The sequence below is a fragment of the Oryctolagus cuniculus genome, chromosome 14 (genome assembly GCF_051225735.1).
Source record: "Oryctolagus cuniculus isolate XC-2025 breed Fujian yellow rabbit chromosome 14, ASM5122573v1, whole genome shotgun sequence".
NCBI lineage: Eukaryota > Metazoa > Chordata > Mammalia > Lagomorpha > Leporidae > Oryctolagus > Oryctolagus cuniculus.
Window position 1 is genome coordinate 43,982,553 of NC_142880.1, and position 18,241 is coordinate 44,000,793.

The window sequence follows — 18,241 nt, forward strand, 5'->3', positions numbered from 1 at the left end:
AGAGTTCAATATTTAAGGCAACAGGGCAGACCGGCAGGAAGTGGTCAGAGGCTCAGAGAGGCTGTGCCTAAAATCCAACACAAAGCAGACTCCTGAGAGGGAGCAGAAGATGGGCTGTGTATACGCTGACCTCGCTCCACTTCTCCAGGGGTTTGGGCCTGGGGTCTCACCTCAGCCACGGAGGTCCACTTACCTCATATGTCTAAGGTCTCTAAAACCTAGACAGTAAAAAACTAGGTGGACGAATGGATTTCAAAGTCCCCTTCCTAGGACTTCAAATAGGGTTTGATTTTTTATAGGTTTATTCAAGCCAATAGGTTTGAATTTTAAATAAACCCTTCAAGAAAGGGTTTATCTTCCAGCGTTTGACATTACTGGAAATCTGTCTCCCTGCCAAGATCTCTTTTATAGCCATAGCACAGATGAAAAGACAGAAACAAAAACAAAAACAAAAGAAACAAAAACAACCAAAAAACCCCAAAGAACATTCTACTTCCAGGACAAGTGAGCTACTTTAGTAAAGCTGGTTATTAAACTGAGGACATCCAAGAAAGACATAGATTAGTATGATCAAGAGATTTTTGCTGTAAAATTCTGGGTGCTTCTATCACGTAAGTGGTAAGTCTGTTAGAAAGCTATTCTTGAGGCTAGTATTTGGCAGAGTGGTTAAGTTGCTGTTTGGGACTCCTGCATCACACATCAGAGTCCTGGCTGCTCCTCTTCCAAGCCAGATTTCTGCTAATGTGACCCTTGGAGGCAGCAGGTGATGGCTCAAATAGTTGGGCTCCTGCTACCTAGATGGGAGACTTGGATTGAGTTCTAGGCTCCTGGTCCACCTGAGGCTGTTATAGGCATTTGGGCAATGAACCACCAGATGCAAGCTTTCACTCTCTCTCTGTCTCAAATAAAATGAATTTCAAAAATAAATAAAAGTCAACTAGAACCTTCTACAGTGTTGGTGGGGATATAAAATGGTATAGCTGTTATGAAAATCAAGTACAGGGGCTGGTGCTGTGGCATAGCAGGTAAAGCTGCCACCTGCTGTGCTGGCATCCCATATGGGCGCTGGTTTAAGTCCCGGCTGCTCCACTTCTGATCCAGCTCTCTCCTATGGCCTGGGAAAGCAGTGGAAGATGGCCCAAGTCCTTGGGTCCCTGTACCCACGTGGGAGACCCAGAAGAAGCTCCTGGCTCCTGGCTTTGGATTGGAGCAACTTTGGCTGTTGTGGCCATCTGGGGAGTGAACCAGCAGATGGAAGACTTCTCTTTCTCTCTCTGCCTCTGCCTCTCTGTAACTCTGCCTTTCAAATAAATAAATAAATAAATCTTTTTTTTTTAGAAAAAGCAGTTATGATGGTTGATGGTTCTTCAACAAATTAAAAACAGAAATATCAACTGGCCTATGAAATTCATTTCTGGATATATATATATATATATATCCAAAGGAACTTAAGTAGGGTATTAAAGATATTTCTACACTCATGTCCACAGCAGAATAACAGTGTTAGAGACAAGAACCAAAATGTAGAAGCAATACAAATAAACAGAAAACCAAAACGTGGTATAAAATGGAATACTACTCAGTCTTCAAAAGGAGGGTAATCCTGACACCTGCCACAACCGGCATGAACTTTGAGGACACTAGGTTGTCGTGTCGAATAAACCAGTCACATGGTGCATGAGTTCACTTCTGTGTGGCATCTAAAGGGGTCCAATTCAGAGACCTAAAGCAGAATGGTTGCTTCCAGAGCTGGGGAGGGGTACATGGGAAGTTCCTGGTTAATGGGAACAGAATTTCAGTTTTGCAAGAGAAACAGAGCTCTGAAGATCAGCCGCACATGCACAGGACTGGAACAGCAGATCGTGTGCGTGTACTGGACCACCGTTGGAAAGGAAGCCGGTGTCCCTCTACTTACCATGGCATCCATGAAAGGGAAGGCCGCGAGGTACAGGAAGGCCCTTCTCGTTTTGCTCCCCACGGACTCGTCCACATGGTGCAGTTTGTTGATGATGTAGTAGCCGAGGTCGCTGTAAGCTATGAGGGTCAAACACATGCAGCGCAGTTTTTAGAAAAAGAAATCTCGGCATTTTTTTTATCTCCAAAATTTAAAGCCAATTAAAAATGTCATATTTTCTTCTTGTATAAAAAAGTCTGAAAATTTAGATAAGCAAATAATGGAAAAGCACATACAATCTTACCCCTTTCCCTAGAGAAAATCTTGGTTCCAGTAGCCCAGTCACTTTATGCAAGTATTTTCACATGGAAATGAGATTATTTTACATAAGAGATCTTCAAAGAGTTCATGGAGAATTCATATTATGAAAAAGCTACATGGATTTTTGCACCAAAATAAACTGGTCATTCATTTCTCCACAAATTTTTGAAATACCCTTGTATTTAAATATCTTGCCAAGATGTGTTTCTGCAGTGTAATTCATCTTACTCCCTTTAGTGAGCTGAATTCCTTTTTGCAGGTTCCCTTAGTATCGACTTACTCAGTCGCTTGGGTTGCACATTTGGGTGGCTTCTATCATTTTGAAAAAAGAAAAGAATGCACGGTGGGTGGGCCTAAAGCCAAAGATATACACATGTTCTGTAGTGTTTACTAAAAGAAGATTCCATGATGCTAAATATGCCTTTTCAGTAAAACCGAGGGTACCTTTTCACACTTGCTAGTCCTTTTCATTTTTGGGGAGGAGGATGGTAACTCTGGGTATAGTCCTGAGTGCCAGAAAATGACATCAAGGCAATGTTTTTGTTTTTTTTTTTAATATCTAATTTATTTATTTGAAAGGCAGAGTTAAAGAGAGAGAAAGCTTCCATCTGCTCGTTCACTCTCCAGTGAGCCACTCCTGGCTGGGCGCCTGGAGCTCCATCTGGATCTCCCACATGGTGGAAGGGGTCCAAGTACTTGGGCCAAGTTCCACTGCTTTCCCAGGTGCATTAGCAGGGAGCTGTTTGGGAAGTGGAGCAGTCAGGACCCGAGCTGGTGCTCATATGGGATACTGGTGTCACAAGTGGTGGTTTAACCCACTCACTGCATCACAAGGCCAGCCCCCAGGCCATGCTTTTGAAGTCAGAATTCGTTCCCAACCTGATTGGAACATAGTCAGTCAGTACAGGTTGTGCAACTGGGTGCGACATGCTAGATAGATGCGAGAGAGGAAAAAGATCTTCCTGATAGTTCAGGCAAAATGCGAATTGTTACAAAACCACGCAGAGATTTCAAACATTTTCTTTTGCACCAAAATAAACTTGATGTTTTACTTCCATTTTCCATGAAATTTTTGAAGTGCCCTTGTACAAGATAGGCATTCTGACAAATACTAGCAAAGATTAGACAAAAACATTGAGCTATTTTTACCTCCCTGACATAGGTTTATATTAGAAATGAAAATAATCGTCTTTGTGTTTGCACGAAGTCTAACAGCACATGTCCCTGTGCCTCTCGTTTTCTTATATCTATGGCCAACGACAGAGGATGCTGAGGAGTCAGAATGGAGCTAGAGCAGAGACAGCTTTGCTTCGTGGGCTACTAAAGACCCCTCCCATTTCAAAGTGTGAAGGGCAACTCGTGACTGCATTGACTGGCAGAAACAAAGAATCCTGCAGCCAAGATCAGGCCGAGTCCTGCCTTACGATACTGCTGGACAAGCGGAGTCTTGCGCTGAAGTTCAGGACAATGAGTGCACAAACGGGACTCCAGGAGGGGCAGAGGTTCAGGTAAGTGACTTCCAGGAGTAGGCACCTGGGATGGTTCTGACTTAGAGAGCAGGGGGCAGGAAGGAAGCTCCAGGTCCCCCCAGCCAAGGGGCAGAGGTGGAAAAGTAAAAGGGTTGATGCAAAGGTGAGCAAAGGCCGGCACAGGTGCCAGGTGTGAGGAGAGTGGGGGGCATCAGAGCCCCCGAGGAAGAAGAGGGCCTGACCTGGCAGAGAGAGAAGGGATGTTGGGGGATGGGACGGGTTAGGTGCAGGCCATGAAGGCAGGAGGCTCAGAAGCCTTGCAAAGCGGATTAGAGGCATCTCTACTTGACCTGGGAAAGATGGGCGGGGAAAGTGCCAGCCGGGTTAGCAGCAAAGACATGCACTGGCACATACCTAAGCCGACAGGGATGTCAATCACACACACGGCCTCCCTGGGGAGCCAAGCCGTGGCCACTCTGTCTCGGGGTTTATCCTTGTGCTGTTTATCTGCACACTTGCTTCAGTCGGTCACCAGATGCTCACTGTGCAGGGACCTTCAAGGACTATCTTGGCCTCCCCACACCAAGGTGCCCCTGGGCAAAGGCCACTGGCCATGGGAAAGGCAGCCAGGCTGGGCGAACAGAGCGACACAAGTGCAGAAGCGTGGGGCTGGCTATGAATAGCGCAGGAGCTGGAACATCCCGAGAAAGGTTACATTCCTTGCAGAATGCCAGCTGAGTGGCCTCGACAGCAGTGGCCAGAGACCACAGAACTGCGGAAAGGCTGGGGCGCTGAACGGCAGTGCTGGGGGCTCAATGATGTCCCCTCAAGATGCAGATGTTGATGTCCTGGTCCCCTGTGCCCTACGAGGGGACCTTACTCCAGCACCAGGGTCACTGCAGACATCATTAGATAAGGTGAGGTCCAGTGGAGCAGGTGGCTCCAACCCCACATGACTGGGGTCCTTAGATAAAGGGGGACTCCAGGTACAGAGACACAGGTGCACAGGGAGACGCTGTGGGAAGAGGGCAGAGAGCATGGTGATGGCTCTCCAAGCTAGGGAGCACCGAAGATGGCTGCAAAGCCCCAGACATGAGGGGAGAGGCCTGGGACAGCCCCTCCCTCACAGCCTCTGAAGAAACAGCCTGCTGACACCCTGATCCCCGCCTTGTGGCCTCCAGCACTGATGTGACACACTTTGTTGTGCAAGACGCCCAGGCCGTGGTAGTCGTGCTACTTATTACTTCTCAGCCAACGCCTGGGCCAGGAGCTCCTCCTGCCCAGGACACCGTGGCCGTCTCAGCTTGCGGAGTGCACTCGGTGATGTTTACACAATCACGCATTCACCTGCTGCCGACACATCTGGAAGGTGCCCACTGCTGCGTGGTCCTGGCTGCACTGTATCAGGCAGCCCCAGGGAACAGACACAGCTGGCTTCTGAGACAGGGAGAAGGAATCAGCCCCCTGTTGGAGTCTGGGCTGGTGGTGAGAGGTGACCGGACGTGTGCATTTGGGCGGTGGCAGCAGGGCATGCGGTTAGCACCTGTTGCCCAGGAATCCAGGAACCAGTAGGATTTGGCTGCCCTCTGCCCTGTAACTTCACCTGCTGAATAGGAGATTCTAACCAGAGCACCAAAAATGGGGCTTCTACATAAACCCTTGTAGTCCTCGGGGGTCTGCAGCACTGCAGGGGGCTCTCACTTTCCCCTGACAGTGTGGGGACAGGGGTGACTCTTTCTTGCTGTTCACAGCATGTGGGGCAGGCTCGGCTGTTCTCTGGGTTCAAGGCTGCTTTTGCTTATTTTTTATAATTTATTTTTAATTTAAATTTTTCTATTGGCTTTATAATAACTATGTATTTAGGGGGCGCTAGGTGATGCTTTGGGAATAATGCTACAGTTAGGAGAAATAAGGTTTGAGTTCTCTTGCACAATAGGGGGACACCAGTTAACAAGAATGCATTGTGCTTTTCACCAGAGCTGGAAAGGGGATTTGGAGTGTTATCACCACGAAGAAACGATCAATGTTAAGGAGACAGATTTGCTTCTTTGTACTTCTATTCATTTTAGTCTCTGTCAGCTACTACAGCAAAGATTTGCAAGCCAAGGAGAGGAACACTTGCTCCCTGATTTTCTTAACTCCTGCCCTACCTGGCAGAGGAGTCAGATTGTCAGCTGCCAAGGTTGTTTTCACCGTAGGATCTGTGCAGTAAAATTCCCAGCCACTGTTCTTGTCCAGCCTCTCCTGCCCCCAGCTCCCTCCTCCCATGGCCTGGAGCTATTTCCAGCCAGAGCTGTTGACTGGGGGCAATTTGTTTGAAGCATGTTGCAGGCAGTGGGTAATTACCAGGCTAGCTGCCTTGGCAACATTTAGTAACCTTGAACTTGTAGAGGCTGCCTTGGTAAGCCTGTCCTGACACTGTGTGTCTTCCTCAAGAAGAGCAGAACACTGTCACCCAGAATTTAACAAGTCTACCAACAGACGTAACACAAACAGACAGACTTCATGACAGCCGGACAGCACGAGGACGTGGACGTGGCCCATGCACAGGTACACAGCTGTGATCTCGCCCAAACAACGAGCAGCTGCCAAAGCCAGCCAGGCTGACGGGCCTCTCCTGCGGCCAGTGGCTCTCAAACCTGTTCATGCAGTTGTTACTCATGCTTGCTGCAAACCAGGAAAGACAAGTGCTAATCACCACAGGTCTCCACCCAGGTAGCTTCCCACCAGAGCAAGGGCCTCCTCCACCCAGCTCAGGAACAGCACACATATTCCTAGGAGGCAAATTCTGGAACCTTCACCCTAATTCACACTCCTCAACATTCAGATGTCCCACAGATACTATTCATTAACCCACTGGGTCCTGTTTGCAAGGCTTTTCTGGGGCGGGTCATCTCATCCCCTGTGTTCCTAATGTATTATCTCAAGTGTGCGTGCGCGTGCGTGTGTGTGTGTATATGCGCTAGACAGGCCACACTTAAATAACAGCAACAGATACATGCTAAGTGTGTTGCAGGTATGAGGCACTGGGCCAGCGAGCACAGCTGTGGAGGGGATGGCTTCCTGTGTGACAGCTGCGACACCAGTGCAGGATACAGCACTGTCTGCAAAGTATGCGCTTAGGCAGTGCAGGCATTGCTGAGGCCTGAGAGAGGGGTCCCGCGCCTGCGTGTAACATGAGTGACGGAAATGGGAGGTCGTAGTGCAGAGCAGAAGTTGCGCCTGGTGCTAAGGCATGGGACTGCTTCTCTAGCGAACGCATCTTGGTCATGGCTCCATTTCAGGATCTAGCCCCGTGTTTACCACGTGCAGGTTGAGCATCCCTACTCTGAAAACTCAAAATCTGAAATGTAACAAGCTCTGAGCTTTCTGAGCACCAGCACGATGGCACAAGTGTAATCTTCTACATCTGTCCCCACCTGATGGACCACAGTGAGAACACAGGTTCCGCTAAAAATATTACACAAAATTACCTTTGGGCCATGTGTCTAGGGTGTACATGAAACATTAATGAATGATGTGGGTCCTGTCCCTAAGACATACATCATACACCTAAGCAAATATTCCCAAGTCAAAAAAGAAATCTTAACCATTTCTGTCCCAAGCCTTCTAGATAGAGAACACTAATCCTGGAGTATGTGTTCCATAAACGTTGACTGAATAAATGCAAAAATCTGTTATTTCCCCCAAAGAAGTGACTGGGGTAGACTGACAGCAAAAATGTCCCCAACTGTCCCCTCCTCCTCACAGCCCCTTCTTTGTGATGGGTTTCTGCTGCTCCACTTCCCTACCCTGGACTCTGTCTGGCCTGCCACTCCTGGTGAGCAGCACGCAGCAGGGGCCATGGTGAACCCTTCCAGTTCTTGGCATCAGGAGGCCTGCGTATCTCCTTGTCTTCTTCCTTGAAGCCTGGCCACAGCCAACTAAGGAAGTGCAGGTGAGCCTGGCTGAGCAGGAGAGACTGTGGAGGGGAGCGCAGGCACCCGGCAGAGACCCTGGCACAGCTTGCGGCCAGCACCTGGCTCCCTCCAGGGAGTCCACCACCCACAAGCCAGCCTTGATCAGCATTGCCATCTCATGGCCCTCAGCTGACCACAGAGGCAGAGCCTTGCCAAGCCCAAAAGAACCACCCAGTTGACCCACAGTGTGGTGAACCAAATTAAGTGCTTATGTTTTTGAGCCACTAAGTACCGGTGTGGTTTTTTATTTTACATAACAAATTGTGAAACTCTCCTGAAATGGGCTATTCATTCCTACCACCCTGATTGGTATAAATTATGTCAAGTTGCATCCAGTCACTCTGTACAGAGCTCTTTTATATCCCGTGAATAATGGAAAAGTTTGAAAAGACTGGCAAACAGAACCAATGTAGAAATTACTTCAACAAGGAGCAGAGGCACCTGCAAAAGTTGTGTTCCCCGAGTTGTGCTGACTGTCCAGGCTGCTTCAGAACATGAGAGAGGCCTCACAACTCCCTGCTGAAAATACACATGTAAATAAGGCCAAAACCCATAGTAACGCTGTCCACATCTCCGTCAATCAGGAGGGCAGGCGATGCCAATTTCTATGAGGGTGCAATGAAGCTGGACCCAAATGAAACCAAATACAAGGTCAGCAAGTTTTGCTATTTCAAGATGCAGTCAAAACCAGGGACAAGAGAACACCTGCTCTATGGCCACGGCCTGTGGGGTGGCAAACTGTGCTCTGCAGTTTTTATAAAGGGGGCCTCATGGATGAATCCAGAAGTCACGGCTACACCTAAGCTCTAAAAGACGCCTACTGGTAGCTGCCCAAGAAGGCCGAGGAATGGTCCCTTCAGTTCAGATCTGGAGCCAGGCTATGGGTGTACAGAGAGGAGACAGTGACGGTGGGGAGAGGGAATCTTCTAGCCTTCAATCTGTTGATCCAACACACCCACAGGGTTTGGGTTGCTGGGGGTGTTGCTAGTGCACTTTCTGGAGGCACCCTTCCTCACCATCTCTGCCACACATTCCTTGCGAAGTGCCTGTGGAATCCACACCCGCTTGTCTGGGGACACCCACCCCCAGGTCCTAAAAGAGGGAAGAATGCCCTCTCACCATCAGGTCCTGAAAGAAGAAGAAAAGAAACCCAGGGAAAAAGATCTTAACTGCAGCCAGTGTAGTGAGAATGAGCCAGTGGCAGGACCTCCTTGCCCTGGGACATGCACAACTGATAACACGAAGCTGCAGAGAGCTTCAGTGCCCCCTGCCCTGGGCCTGTTTCTGTGTCTCACTGAGCCCCGCTGACGGACACACACAGGGCATGGTGTTGGTGGAAGGAGCTGCATCTGCGGCTTATTTTTCACAGCTGCAGATGGCCACATCTGAAATTGCTTCTCAGTGACAACTGTGCAGGGAGTGGCAGATTCTCCATAAATACTGCAAAGTATGGGGTGTCGAGGTTCATCCAAACTGGGGAAAAACCCAAGCCAGCTATCACCCTGGGAACCAGGATTCCCCCAGGGCCTGGGAGCCTCATGCAACAGCCAAGGCACCCGTCACAGGCAAGGAGACGACACAGTGGTAAAAGACAGCTAATGTTATTAAGAAGCAAATAAGCAGAATATACAGAAGCTATGCAGTTAAAGCTGTGTTAACCATACATGAACACTAATAAATCTGCCTCATCCAAGGCCCGCCTGTGTCAAAGGGTCTCCCAGGGACTCTGCCCCACACAGCCTAGCGCACTGCTGCGCTGCTCAGCCTGCGGTTTCCCTCTGTGCAGGACTCTCCCAGCCCCGCTGCCCTCTTCCTATTCCCCTCCCCCTTCCTTTTGGCTTCCCATGTGGTCAGCTGAGCTCTTCCTAGTCTCAGGCTCCAAACCTCCTCCACCTGGTGACCTTTCCCTGTCCCCAGCACGTGGCAGCCACCCCAGGCCCTGGGACATGCAGCCCTGGACTCCTCCCAGCCTCATGCCCGCTCTCTTCTGGTGTCTGCTCACCATCACAGAGCTCTCGCGGACAGGGCAGGCTCTGGCCTCAGGACACCTGCTGCTGGAGCACTGTGTAGAAGTGGGACAGGATCACATTAAAATGCACCGAAGCAAAGGCAGTTGCTACTTTCTTCTTCGTCCTGGGAAGAATGACTTAAGGCAAAAGAGCTCCAAACATTCAAAGCAGGAAGATGATCTCTATTAACACCACTGGTGTCTCACTTTAGAGTTAGACTCATGTTTGTATTATCATCATTACCTGAGAAATGGGTGGATTTTGCCAGTGTTTGAGAAACTAAAAAAAAAAAAATTTTTTTTGCATATGTGTTAAATGTATAGAGGGTGTCATGCTAGGAAAAGTAATATTTTCAAGAATAAAACAGGATGGGTGCTTGGTGCGGCAGTTAGGATACTGTTTGGGATGCCTGAATCTCATATATAACTACCTGGTTTGAATCCTGTATCTTTTGCCTCTGATCTAGGTTCCTGCTAATGGGAAGCTAGGTCCTGGGAAGGCAGTGGTAAATGGGCCTTTGTCACCTGTGTAGGAGACCAGCACGGAGTTCCTGGCTCCTAGCTTCAGCTTGGCCCAGACCTGGCTGGGGAGTTACCAGCAGATGGAAGATCTCTCTATATATATATCTCCCCCTCTGTTGCTCTGCCTTTCAAATAAATAAATTTAAAAAAATCATATCTAATGCTAGACAGAATTAACAGCAATGTAATACACAAGAATATGAATTTAGAGCACAGAGTAAAATTCTTGCTTTTACTTTATAGCAAAGATAAGGGGCAAATGGGTACAGGTTGTGCTGAAATACAACTCAAGAGTTCAGAGCTGGTTAAAAAATGACCCAGGGTCCAGCACTGTGGCATAGCAGGTGGAGATGCCACCTGTGGTACCTGCATCCCATATCGATACCGATCTGAATACTGGCTGCTCCACTTTTGATTCCGCTTTCTACTATGGCCTGGGAAAGCAGTAGGAGATGGCCCAAGTCCTTGGGCCCCTGTACCCATGTGGAAGACCCAGAGGAAGCTCCTGGCTCCTGGCTTCAGATTGGTGTAGCTCCAGCCTCTGTGGCCATCTGGGGAGTGAATCAGCAGATGGAAGACTTCTCTCTCTGCTTCTGCCTCTCTGTAACTCTGCCTTTCAAATAAACAAATAAATCTTAAAAAAACAAAAAAGACTCAGTCCATGAGGCTCCTCAGTGCCAATCCCCAAAATAATCTCTTTCTGCTCTATGTGCTCATGTGCACCGACATAAATGCCATGGAAAATCACAACTTGATAAAAAGTCTGAAGTTCATTAAGGTGATGGGAAATAGCACTAGCTTTTCCTGAACTAAAGAACACAGAAAAATTAAATTCACACTTAGATTCCTCTGCTTCGTATTCCCACAGTGTGAATTAAGCCTGGTGTCTTTGTAATACACGGTCTCACATTACTCTCCGTGGGCTCCACTCGAGGGCTGTTCACATGGGACTCTATGCTCATTCTAGTATCAGCCCAGGCGAAGACAATTAGGAAGACCACCTGAGATTTCAGATATGGCTGCTTAAGTCAAATATATTGGAGCGCTTGCTTCTTTGTTGTATCTATCAATGTTCCTTGTCACAAGCGCAGTTACCCCAGAGAATTGTAAGCGCCTGTCCTCGGCATCACTAGGAGGTGAAAATGGGTGGAAGTGAGTAATGCAGGTGACAGGAGGTAGAAGCCGACACTGGGAGGCAGCCGTGGGGGGCGCTGAGAGAGCAACATCCTATCAGGACATCATAGAGCTTGTGCTGGAGGTTATGGGAACAAGAATGGGCAGGATCTGGGCATGGTAACACACAGATCCCCAGGAAAGGAGGGCGGGAGGAGAGCAGAGCCACAGGATGCAGCAGACAGTAAGAGAGCAGCTGGGCAGCTGGACAGAATACCGAAATGAGGCTAATGACGGGATGGGGGGGATCCTTAACACCCGTGTGTACAAAAGAAATTCATATATACTTTCTCAGCATTGAAGAAGACATTTCCTTAATGCACGGAATAAGAGCGATGACTGCACAAATATCAAATGTGATCAAAAACAATTATTAACGTATCTGGATGCTGAACCTTTTTGGTTAAGGTCTAAGATTTCATGATTCCACTTTAAGATTGAAAAGCTTTGATTGAATTTGAAAAATGATGTTGCTTTTTCTTTCAGTGACCACGGGCTTCTCACAACAATTTGAGTAACAGGATGCCTTGCACTTCTCCTCCACTGTTATTAACAGCTTGGAAGTATCTGTTAGTTCCAAAGTTTCATCCAGCTGTGGCCAGAATGGGGAATGTTAGATTTATCTGGCAGTCTAAGTAAAAAGACTAGTTGCAAAAGGGAGCAAATTTACCCATTTAGATAATTCCCTTAATTAAAAAAAAAGTATGGAATTTTCTCAATCCCTCTGCTGTCTTTGAACATGACCCTTTTCAAATCTATCTGCGGAAACGCTCTTCACGTTGTCCATGGCTGGCGTTGGGACACAGCCCGGGGGAAAGAAAGACATGGACTCTCCACCTACCACCCCTGAAGCTCTGAGCCCCACGTAGGCAGCTCACATCAACACTGTGCCTGCACATGTGGCCCATCAGCAGCCCTGCTCCCTTTCACATTGTTCTTAGCACAAAACTCTATGCCACATTAAAAGGGGAAACCACAAAGGCCTCACACTATTTACTTGCAGATTCAAAATGAAGTGAGCAAACATTTGCTGCCACTGGAGTACGATGAGTGGCTTAGGTTAATCTTCTGGCTCTTTTATTCACCACTGGCATTCACGCTTCTCACACAACTGGCAACAGTTTTAAGGTACACAATAGGTTTATTCAGTGTCTTTCATGCAACTGGCTTCAGGGGATGTGCCACTCAATTATTATGCCAGGTAAGCAAAGCTGCTTCTAAGCCAGAGGTTCTGACACCATGCCCTGAGGACTGTGTCACCACCACAAAGGCAGCCCAGCTGGAATGTGCGGCCACTCACAGCGTGTGGGTTTCCTGGAAAAAAGTTAGGCCAAGGGTGACAAGTCTTGTCCTTGAATAACATAACATGATGAAACCCTAGAACAAATTAATTTTAATGAACAAAATAATGTCATTTGTTCTCACCACTGATAAGTATTAATTCTAAATAACCATTCTATTTTTATTCTTAAGATTAAATAAGGAGTGGGTATTTAGACTATAGGTTAAGATGCCTGCATCCCTTTTGGGAGTTCCTGGGTGCGAGTCCTGGTTCTGCTCTTGATTCTAGCTTCTGTCTGGCTACTGCTCAGCTCGAGAGGCAGGAGGTGACGGCTTAGGTGGATGAGTCCCTATCACCCATGTGACTTGAACTGAGTTCTCAGCTCCTGGCTTCCCCCTGGGGCAGGCGGTTTTAGGCTTTGGGGGAATGAACCATGGATGGGAACTCTGTCTCTCTGCCTCTCAAATAAATAAAATTTTGAAAAGTACTACATAAGATCATACCAGAATGCATGCGTGTCACTAATAAAAGCACACGGTGTTTGTTGACCTGAAGGAAAGCAATTCCTAGGTACCACTGCCTGTCAATGAGAGCACTCCCTCTCTGATCTTGGGCCTTGGAGACACACATCTACAGCTCTCCAGAAAAACCACATTTTATGTTTGTGAGCTGGGAACATAAACTTCCTTCCTTCTAGCCCCTGACATTTTCATGAGAAATATTTGATAATTATGAGAGAAATCACTTATTCCAGTAAATCTGTGGCTATTTAAAAAATATTTGAAAAATGAATTTGATATTTCCTGGAAAAATGAAATAAAAAGACAAGCTCATTTTGGTACAAAAAGTTTTTTGAAAGCCATGCCTACCAAAGGTCTTCAAAAAGGTCATGTACAATACATATTATGAAAAAACCCATGCATATATTTTCAAAATATTTTTGCACTGAAATAAACTCATCTGACAATTCCATGCTCAACAATTACATCAATGAAAAGGAGCAAGAGTTGAGGGTAGCCAGATGCTCACGTGGCGCCGGGAGCCTTACCTATCAGGGTGTGAAAGACGGCGGCGATGGCGCCGGCCACCACCATGCACAGGACAGCTTTGGTCCTGTCCCGCTTGCTGTTCACAAACACCAGGCCCACGTTTTTGAAGTCACTCATGGGACCCGTGAAGAACTTCATCAGCGAGTAGGCCAGCCCGTAGCTGGCCAGCATCTCCACAGCATCCTCCTTGACAGCCGCGATGCCCCGGTTCAAGGCCTGTGTAGGGAGAAGACAGCGACAGTCAGAAACAGCACCTCGGCTCCGGGACCACGCTGCCAGCACCAGACGCCGCAGCCCAGGTTCCTGCAGACACGTGACCAGCAGCTCGCAGGGTAAACCTCACTGCAGTTCCATCCACGTGAACTTCACCTTGAATACCTCTAGGGGGTAGGGAGGACACACCTGTCCACTGAGATTAAAATGATAGGGGAAAAAAAAAAACCACAACAAACATTTTATGTTAATATCAGAAAATAATTCTAGGAAGTTTTGGTTAAAAGTTACTTGATTTTTTTTTTTTTAAATCTAACATTTAAGTCAATTTGTATACTGAATCTAATGACAGCAACAGGCATTCTGGAAATGAGTCACCCAGTTTCGATTGGGTGGGTGATGGCCTCTTGAAGGAAGGTGTGCATGTTTATGCACGTGCGCATATCTTAAACTCTGTGCCTGTGTTAGTATGTACCCTTCCTGGCACAGGGTAAGTTCTGAGCTACGGAAAATGGTAGAGGAGGGATGTACTACATCATCAGTGGAGACCGTACACCTGATTTGCACTGTAGGTTAACTGGAACTCTGTAGCACACTAACAGGAAAGGGCACCATCAGACTACATGCAGCGTTTCTGTACAATGCCTGCTCAGGGAGATGTGTTCACAGAATACCTGGGCCGCTTTCGGCACCCTCCACGGGACAGTCTATTGGGCACAGGAGCCCTGAAGGGACGGCATCTCCACCAAGGAGACGAGTCACAGCTGAGGGACAGGAATGTGTGTCCAGGACTCTCTAGAATATCACCTCCACCCCCAAAACAGGCCACTGTTTTGTCACTGTCAGCTTTTGGTAGATATATATTTAACATAGATTTCATGTATTAGAGCAGTTTTAGGTTCACAGGAAAACTGAGAAGAAATTACAAAGAGCTCCCGTAGACTCTGCCCCACAAACACACAGCTACGCCCACTGTCACCATCCCACACCAGAGTGGTGCGTTTACAACAACCGATGAACCAGCACTGACACACTGTGCTCGCTCCAAGCCCATGGCTTGCGTCAGGGCTTGCTCTTGCAGCTGTGCATTCCATGGGCTTTGACGAGTGTAGAATGACATGTATCCACCACCGTAGTCGTATTTCTCAAAAATATGCTACAGTCATTTGTCATGTGTCACTCCTGCAGGAGAGACAGAATCCCATTCATAAAACCCAGAGACTCAGTCTCTGTTACGTTAACCCAAAGAAGAAACATCTTTTTCCTGTCTAATTCCTATCTCTGTCAATCAAATTGCTCTGGATAATTTTCTCCACAAATACAGGGTTACAGCCATAGTCTGGGTTCTAGGTTGCTGAAAGCTAAGATGCACAACACAAAGTGAGGCAACAGGTGCTTGAAAGAGGAAAGGCACGGCCAGCGCCACGGCTCACTAGGCTAATCCTCCGCCTGCAGCGCCAGCACCCTGGGTTCTAGTTCCGGTTGGGGCGCCAGATTCTGTCCGGTTGCTCCTCTTCCAGTCCAGCTCTTTGCTGTGGCCCGGGAAGGCAGTGGAGGATGGCCCAAGTGCTTGGGCCCTGCACCCGCGTGGGAGACCAGGAGGAAGCACCTGGCTCCTGGCTTCAGATTGGTGCAGCGCGGCCGTAGCGGCCATTTGGGGGGTGAACCAATGGAAAGAAGACCTTTCTCTCTGTCTCTCAAAAAAAAAAAAAAAAAAAAAAAAAAGAAAGAGGAAAGGTAGACTACTATGAAAAATTCAAGAACTAATCTTCAAACACACGATACATAAGACCCAAACTACAACAGATAAACCAATACATTGCATTTCATTGAATCTGAGACAGTATCAATTATAAAGTACATTATTAGCTTATATACCACGAACAAAGGAAAAGAAATTCCCAATTATAATTGGATGCCATTCATGACAAGATGTATTCAGATTTCAGGGATGCTAAAGTGTAAGGCAGGGGAGTGCTTCAGAACCTATGAAATGTTTCACTTGAGGTTATTCCTTGGTTTAATGGCCCATATATGCTTTGGTCCATAAACAAAACACACAGTCTGTGTAAGCACAGGTAGAACTAATCAGCAAAACTCAAGGTCTTCAAATTCTTTCTTGCATTCTCTTTATGAAGAAACATTGTTGACCAGTAGAATGAAAGCTTGCAGAGCTGAAAAATTCTTTGCAAAGCAATGTTAGGGGGAAAATGTTTACAGGAAAATACCCATATGTAAAAATGATTTTAGAAGGGCCAGCAGTGTGACACAGTGGGTTACGCCACTGTGTTCCATGCCCGCATCCCATATCAGAGCACCAGTTTGAAGACCAATTGCTCCATTTCAAATCAAGCTCCCTGGGAATCAATGCACCTGGGAAGGCAGCAGAAGATGGCCTGAGTGCTTGGGCTCCTACCAACTATGCGGGTGACCAGCATAGAGTTCTGGGCTCCTGGCTTAGACCTGGTCCAGATCTTGCTGTCACAGCCATTTGTGGGGTGAATCAGTGGATGGAGAATCTGTCTGTCTCCCACCCCTGTCCCCACACCCTGTTGCTATGCCTTTTAAATAAGTAAATAAATATTTTTTTTGACAGGCAGAGTGGACAGTGAGAGAGCGAGACAGAGAGAAAGGTCTTCCTTTGCCGTTGGTTCACTCCCCAATGGCCACTGTGGCCGGCACACCGCACTGATCTGAAGCCAGGAGCCAGGTGCTTCTCCTGGTCTCCCATGCAGGTGCAGGGCCCAAGCACTTGAGCCATCCTCCACTGCACTCCCGGGCCACAGCAGAGAGCTGGACTGGAAGAGGGGCAACCGGGACAGAATCCGGTGCCCCGATCGGGACTAGAACCCGGTGTGCCAGCGCCGCAAGGTGGAGGATTAGCCTATTGAGCCGCAGCGCTGGCCAGTAAATAAATATTTTTTAAAAGTTTTGGAAAAATCTGGAATAAAAATGTTTGAGACTTGTAGGAATTCATTATCATTTTTCTAAGTTGGTATTACATAAACTAATTTCTCACAATTGTTTCCAATTATGTCTCAATTTCTCTTTTCTCCTTTTTTCAAACTTCTCAGCTTCTACAGGGAATGCCTGCCATGATGCCTCTTGACTGCACACCTATTACACCCTTAAGTAAAGCAAAGATGGAGAAGCTCCCCGGTGATAAACCCTGTGCTCAGCTGGCATCTAGTCAGAGGGCTCCAGCTGTGTACCAAAACTCACTATCTGGTCATTCACCAAATTTCCTATGGACTTCAGCAGTGAACACAACTGATCTCCCATCCAGACCCACAAGGGTGGGCACTATATCCATCCCCAACTGCTGGGAGTTGGCCACTAATGCTCACAGCTGCCCCCTTTCTTAGGGTAAGGTACCCCCAGCCACTCTGGGTTGGTCCAACATATCTGACTCCAGGTCCCCAGCCCTCACCAAATCCCCATGCATCATAAAGCCAGTGACTGGCTGACCCAGTGTATAAAGGATGAGCTCCCCAGTGTCCACTGTGGGCCTCTGCAATACAACTCATTCTCCAGCGTTCTCTAGGGGATGAGAGGCTAGCGGTGGGCAGCAGACTCCAGTGAGGATCAATCCTTGTTGATCAACGCTTGCTTAACCTTAGCCCACCACCCTACTCTGCTTCCTCCCTTTGGAAAACATTTGCTCATTAAATCACAACACACAAAGATTCACACACAGTTTTTCTTCTAGAGAACTCAAATTAGCTCCTAATTGCTGCTCAGACATGAAGAACCATATATGTTCTTGTTCTTTTTCTTCCCCCCTTCCTCAAACCTATGAGGATGACTTTTTACTTGTTTATATTGTGCAAATGTGTTAAAATTTAAATGATATATATTACTGAACATATAGTACCAAAGCTCCTCACAGGATCTTCTGCAGGACTAAATAATGCAGGATGAGGCTGTTTCTGTATCTTCTTGGCCAAGCTTTATATATATAATAATAACACAATATAATATATATATAGCCAACAAGACATCACCCATGTCTAAGGCATTCACTGCAAAGCTTTCTATTTTCCACCAACGGTTCCTTGATTTGAGTCTTAACTCCAGTGCTGAGGCAGGTGTGAAGGAAGAAGGGAACAGGTAATGATAGCTCTGTCAGTGAGGCTGAGTGAGAAAGTTTCATTTAGCTCAACAATTACGGTAATTTGAGCAGAGTGCACTGGGTTCAGAGGCTTGCAGACTTGAGCTGGAATCTTCTTCTATCACTTAAGTGCTGAGTGGCTTGGGCCAAGGTACTTATTCTCCCTGAAATAACCTAACCACTCTGAGCTAGGCTATAGGTAGGTAGCATACAGGCACCAAGCAGTGACTGGCTCAGGGA

The 18,241-nt window shown here is 47.3% G+C and overlaps 1 protein-coding gene across 1 annotated transcript in view; it reads right to left on the reverse strand.

Annotated features, from left to right (window-relative positions):
* Nucleotides 1-18,241, reverse strand: part of ANKH (ANKH inorganic pyrophosphate transport regulator) — a 144,514-nt gene that overhangs the window by 45,134 nt on the left and 81,139 nt on the right. Inside the window, exons 2-3 of the mRNA XM_002713969.6 lie at nucleotides 13,677-13,893; nucleotides 1,916-2,034 (exon numbers count right to left, since the gene is read on the reverse strand). Coding sequence (XP_002714015.3) covers nucleotides 1,916-2,034; nucleotides 13,677-13,893 — 336 coding nt within the window. The remainder of the gene's footprint in view (nucleotides 1-1,915; nucleotides 2,035-13,676; nucleotides 13,894-18,241) is intronic.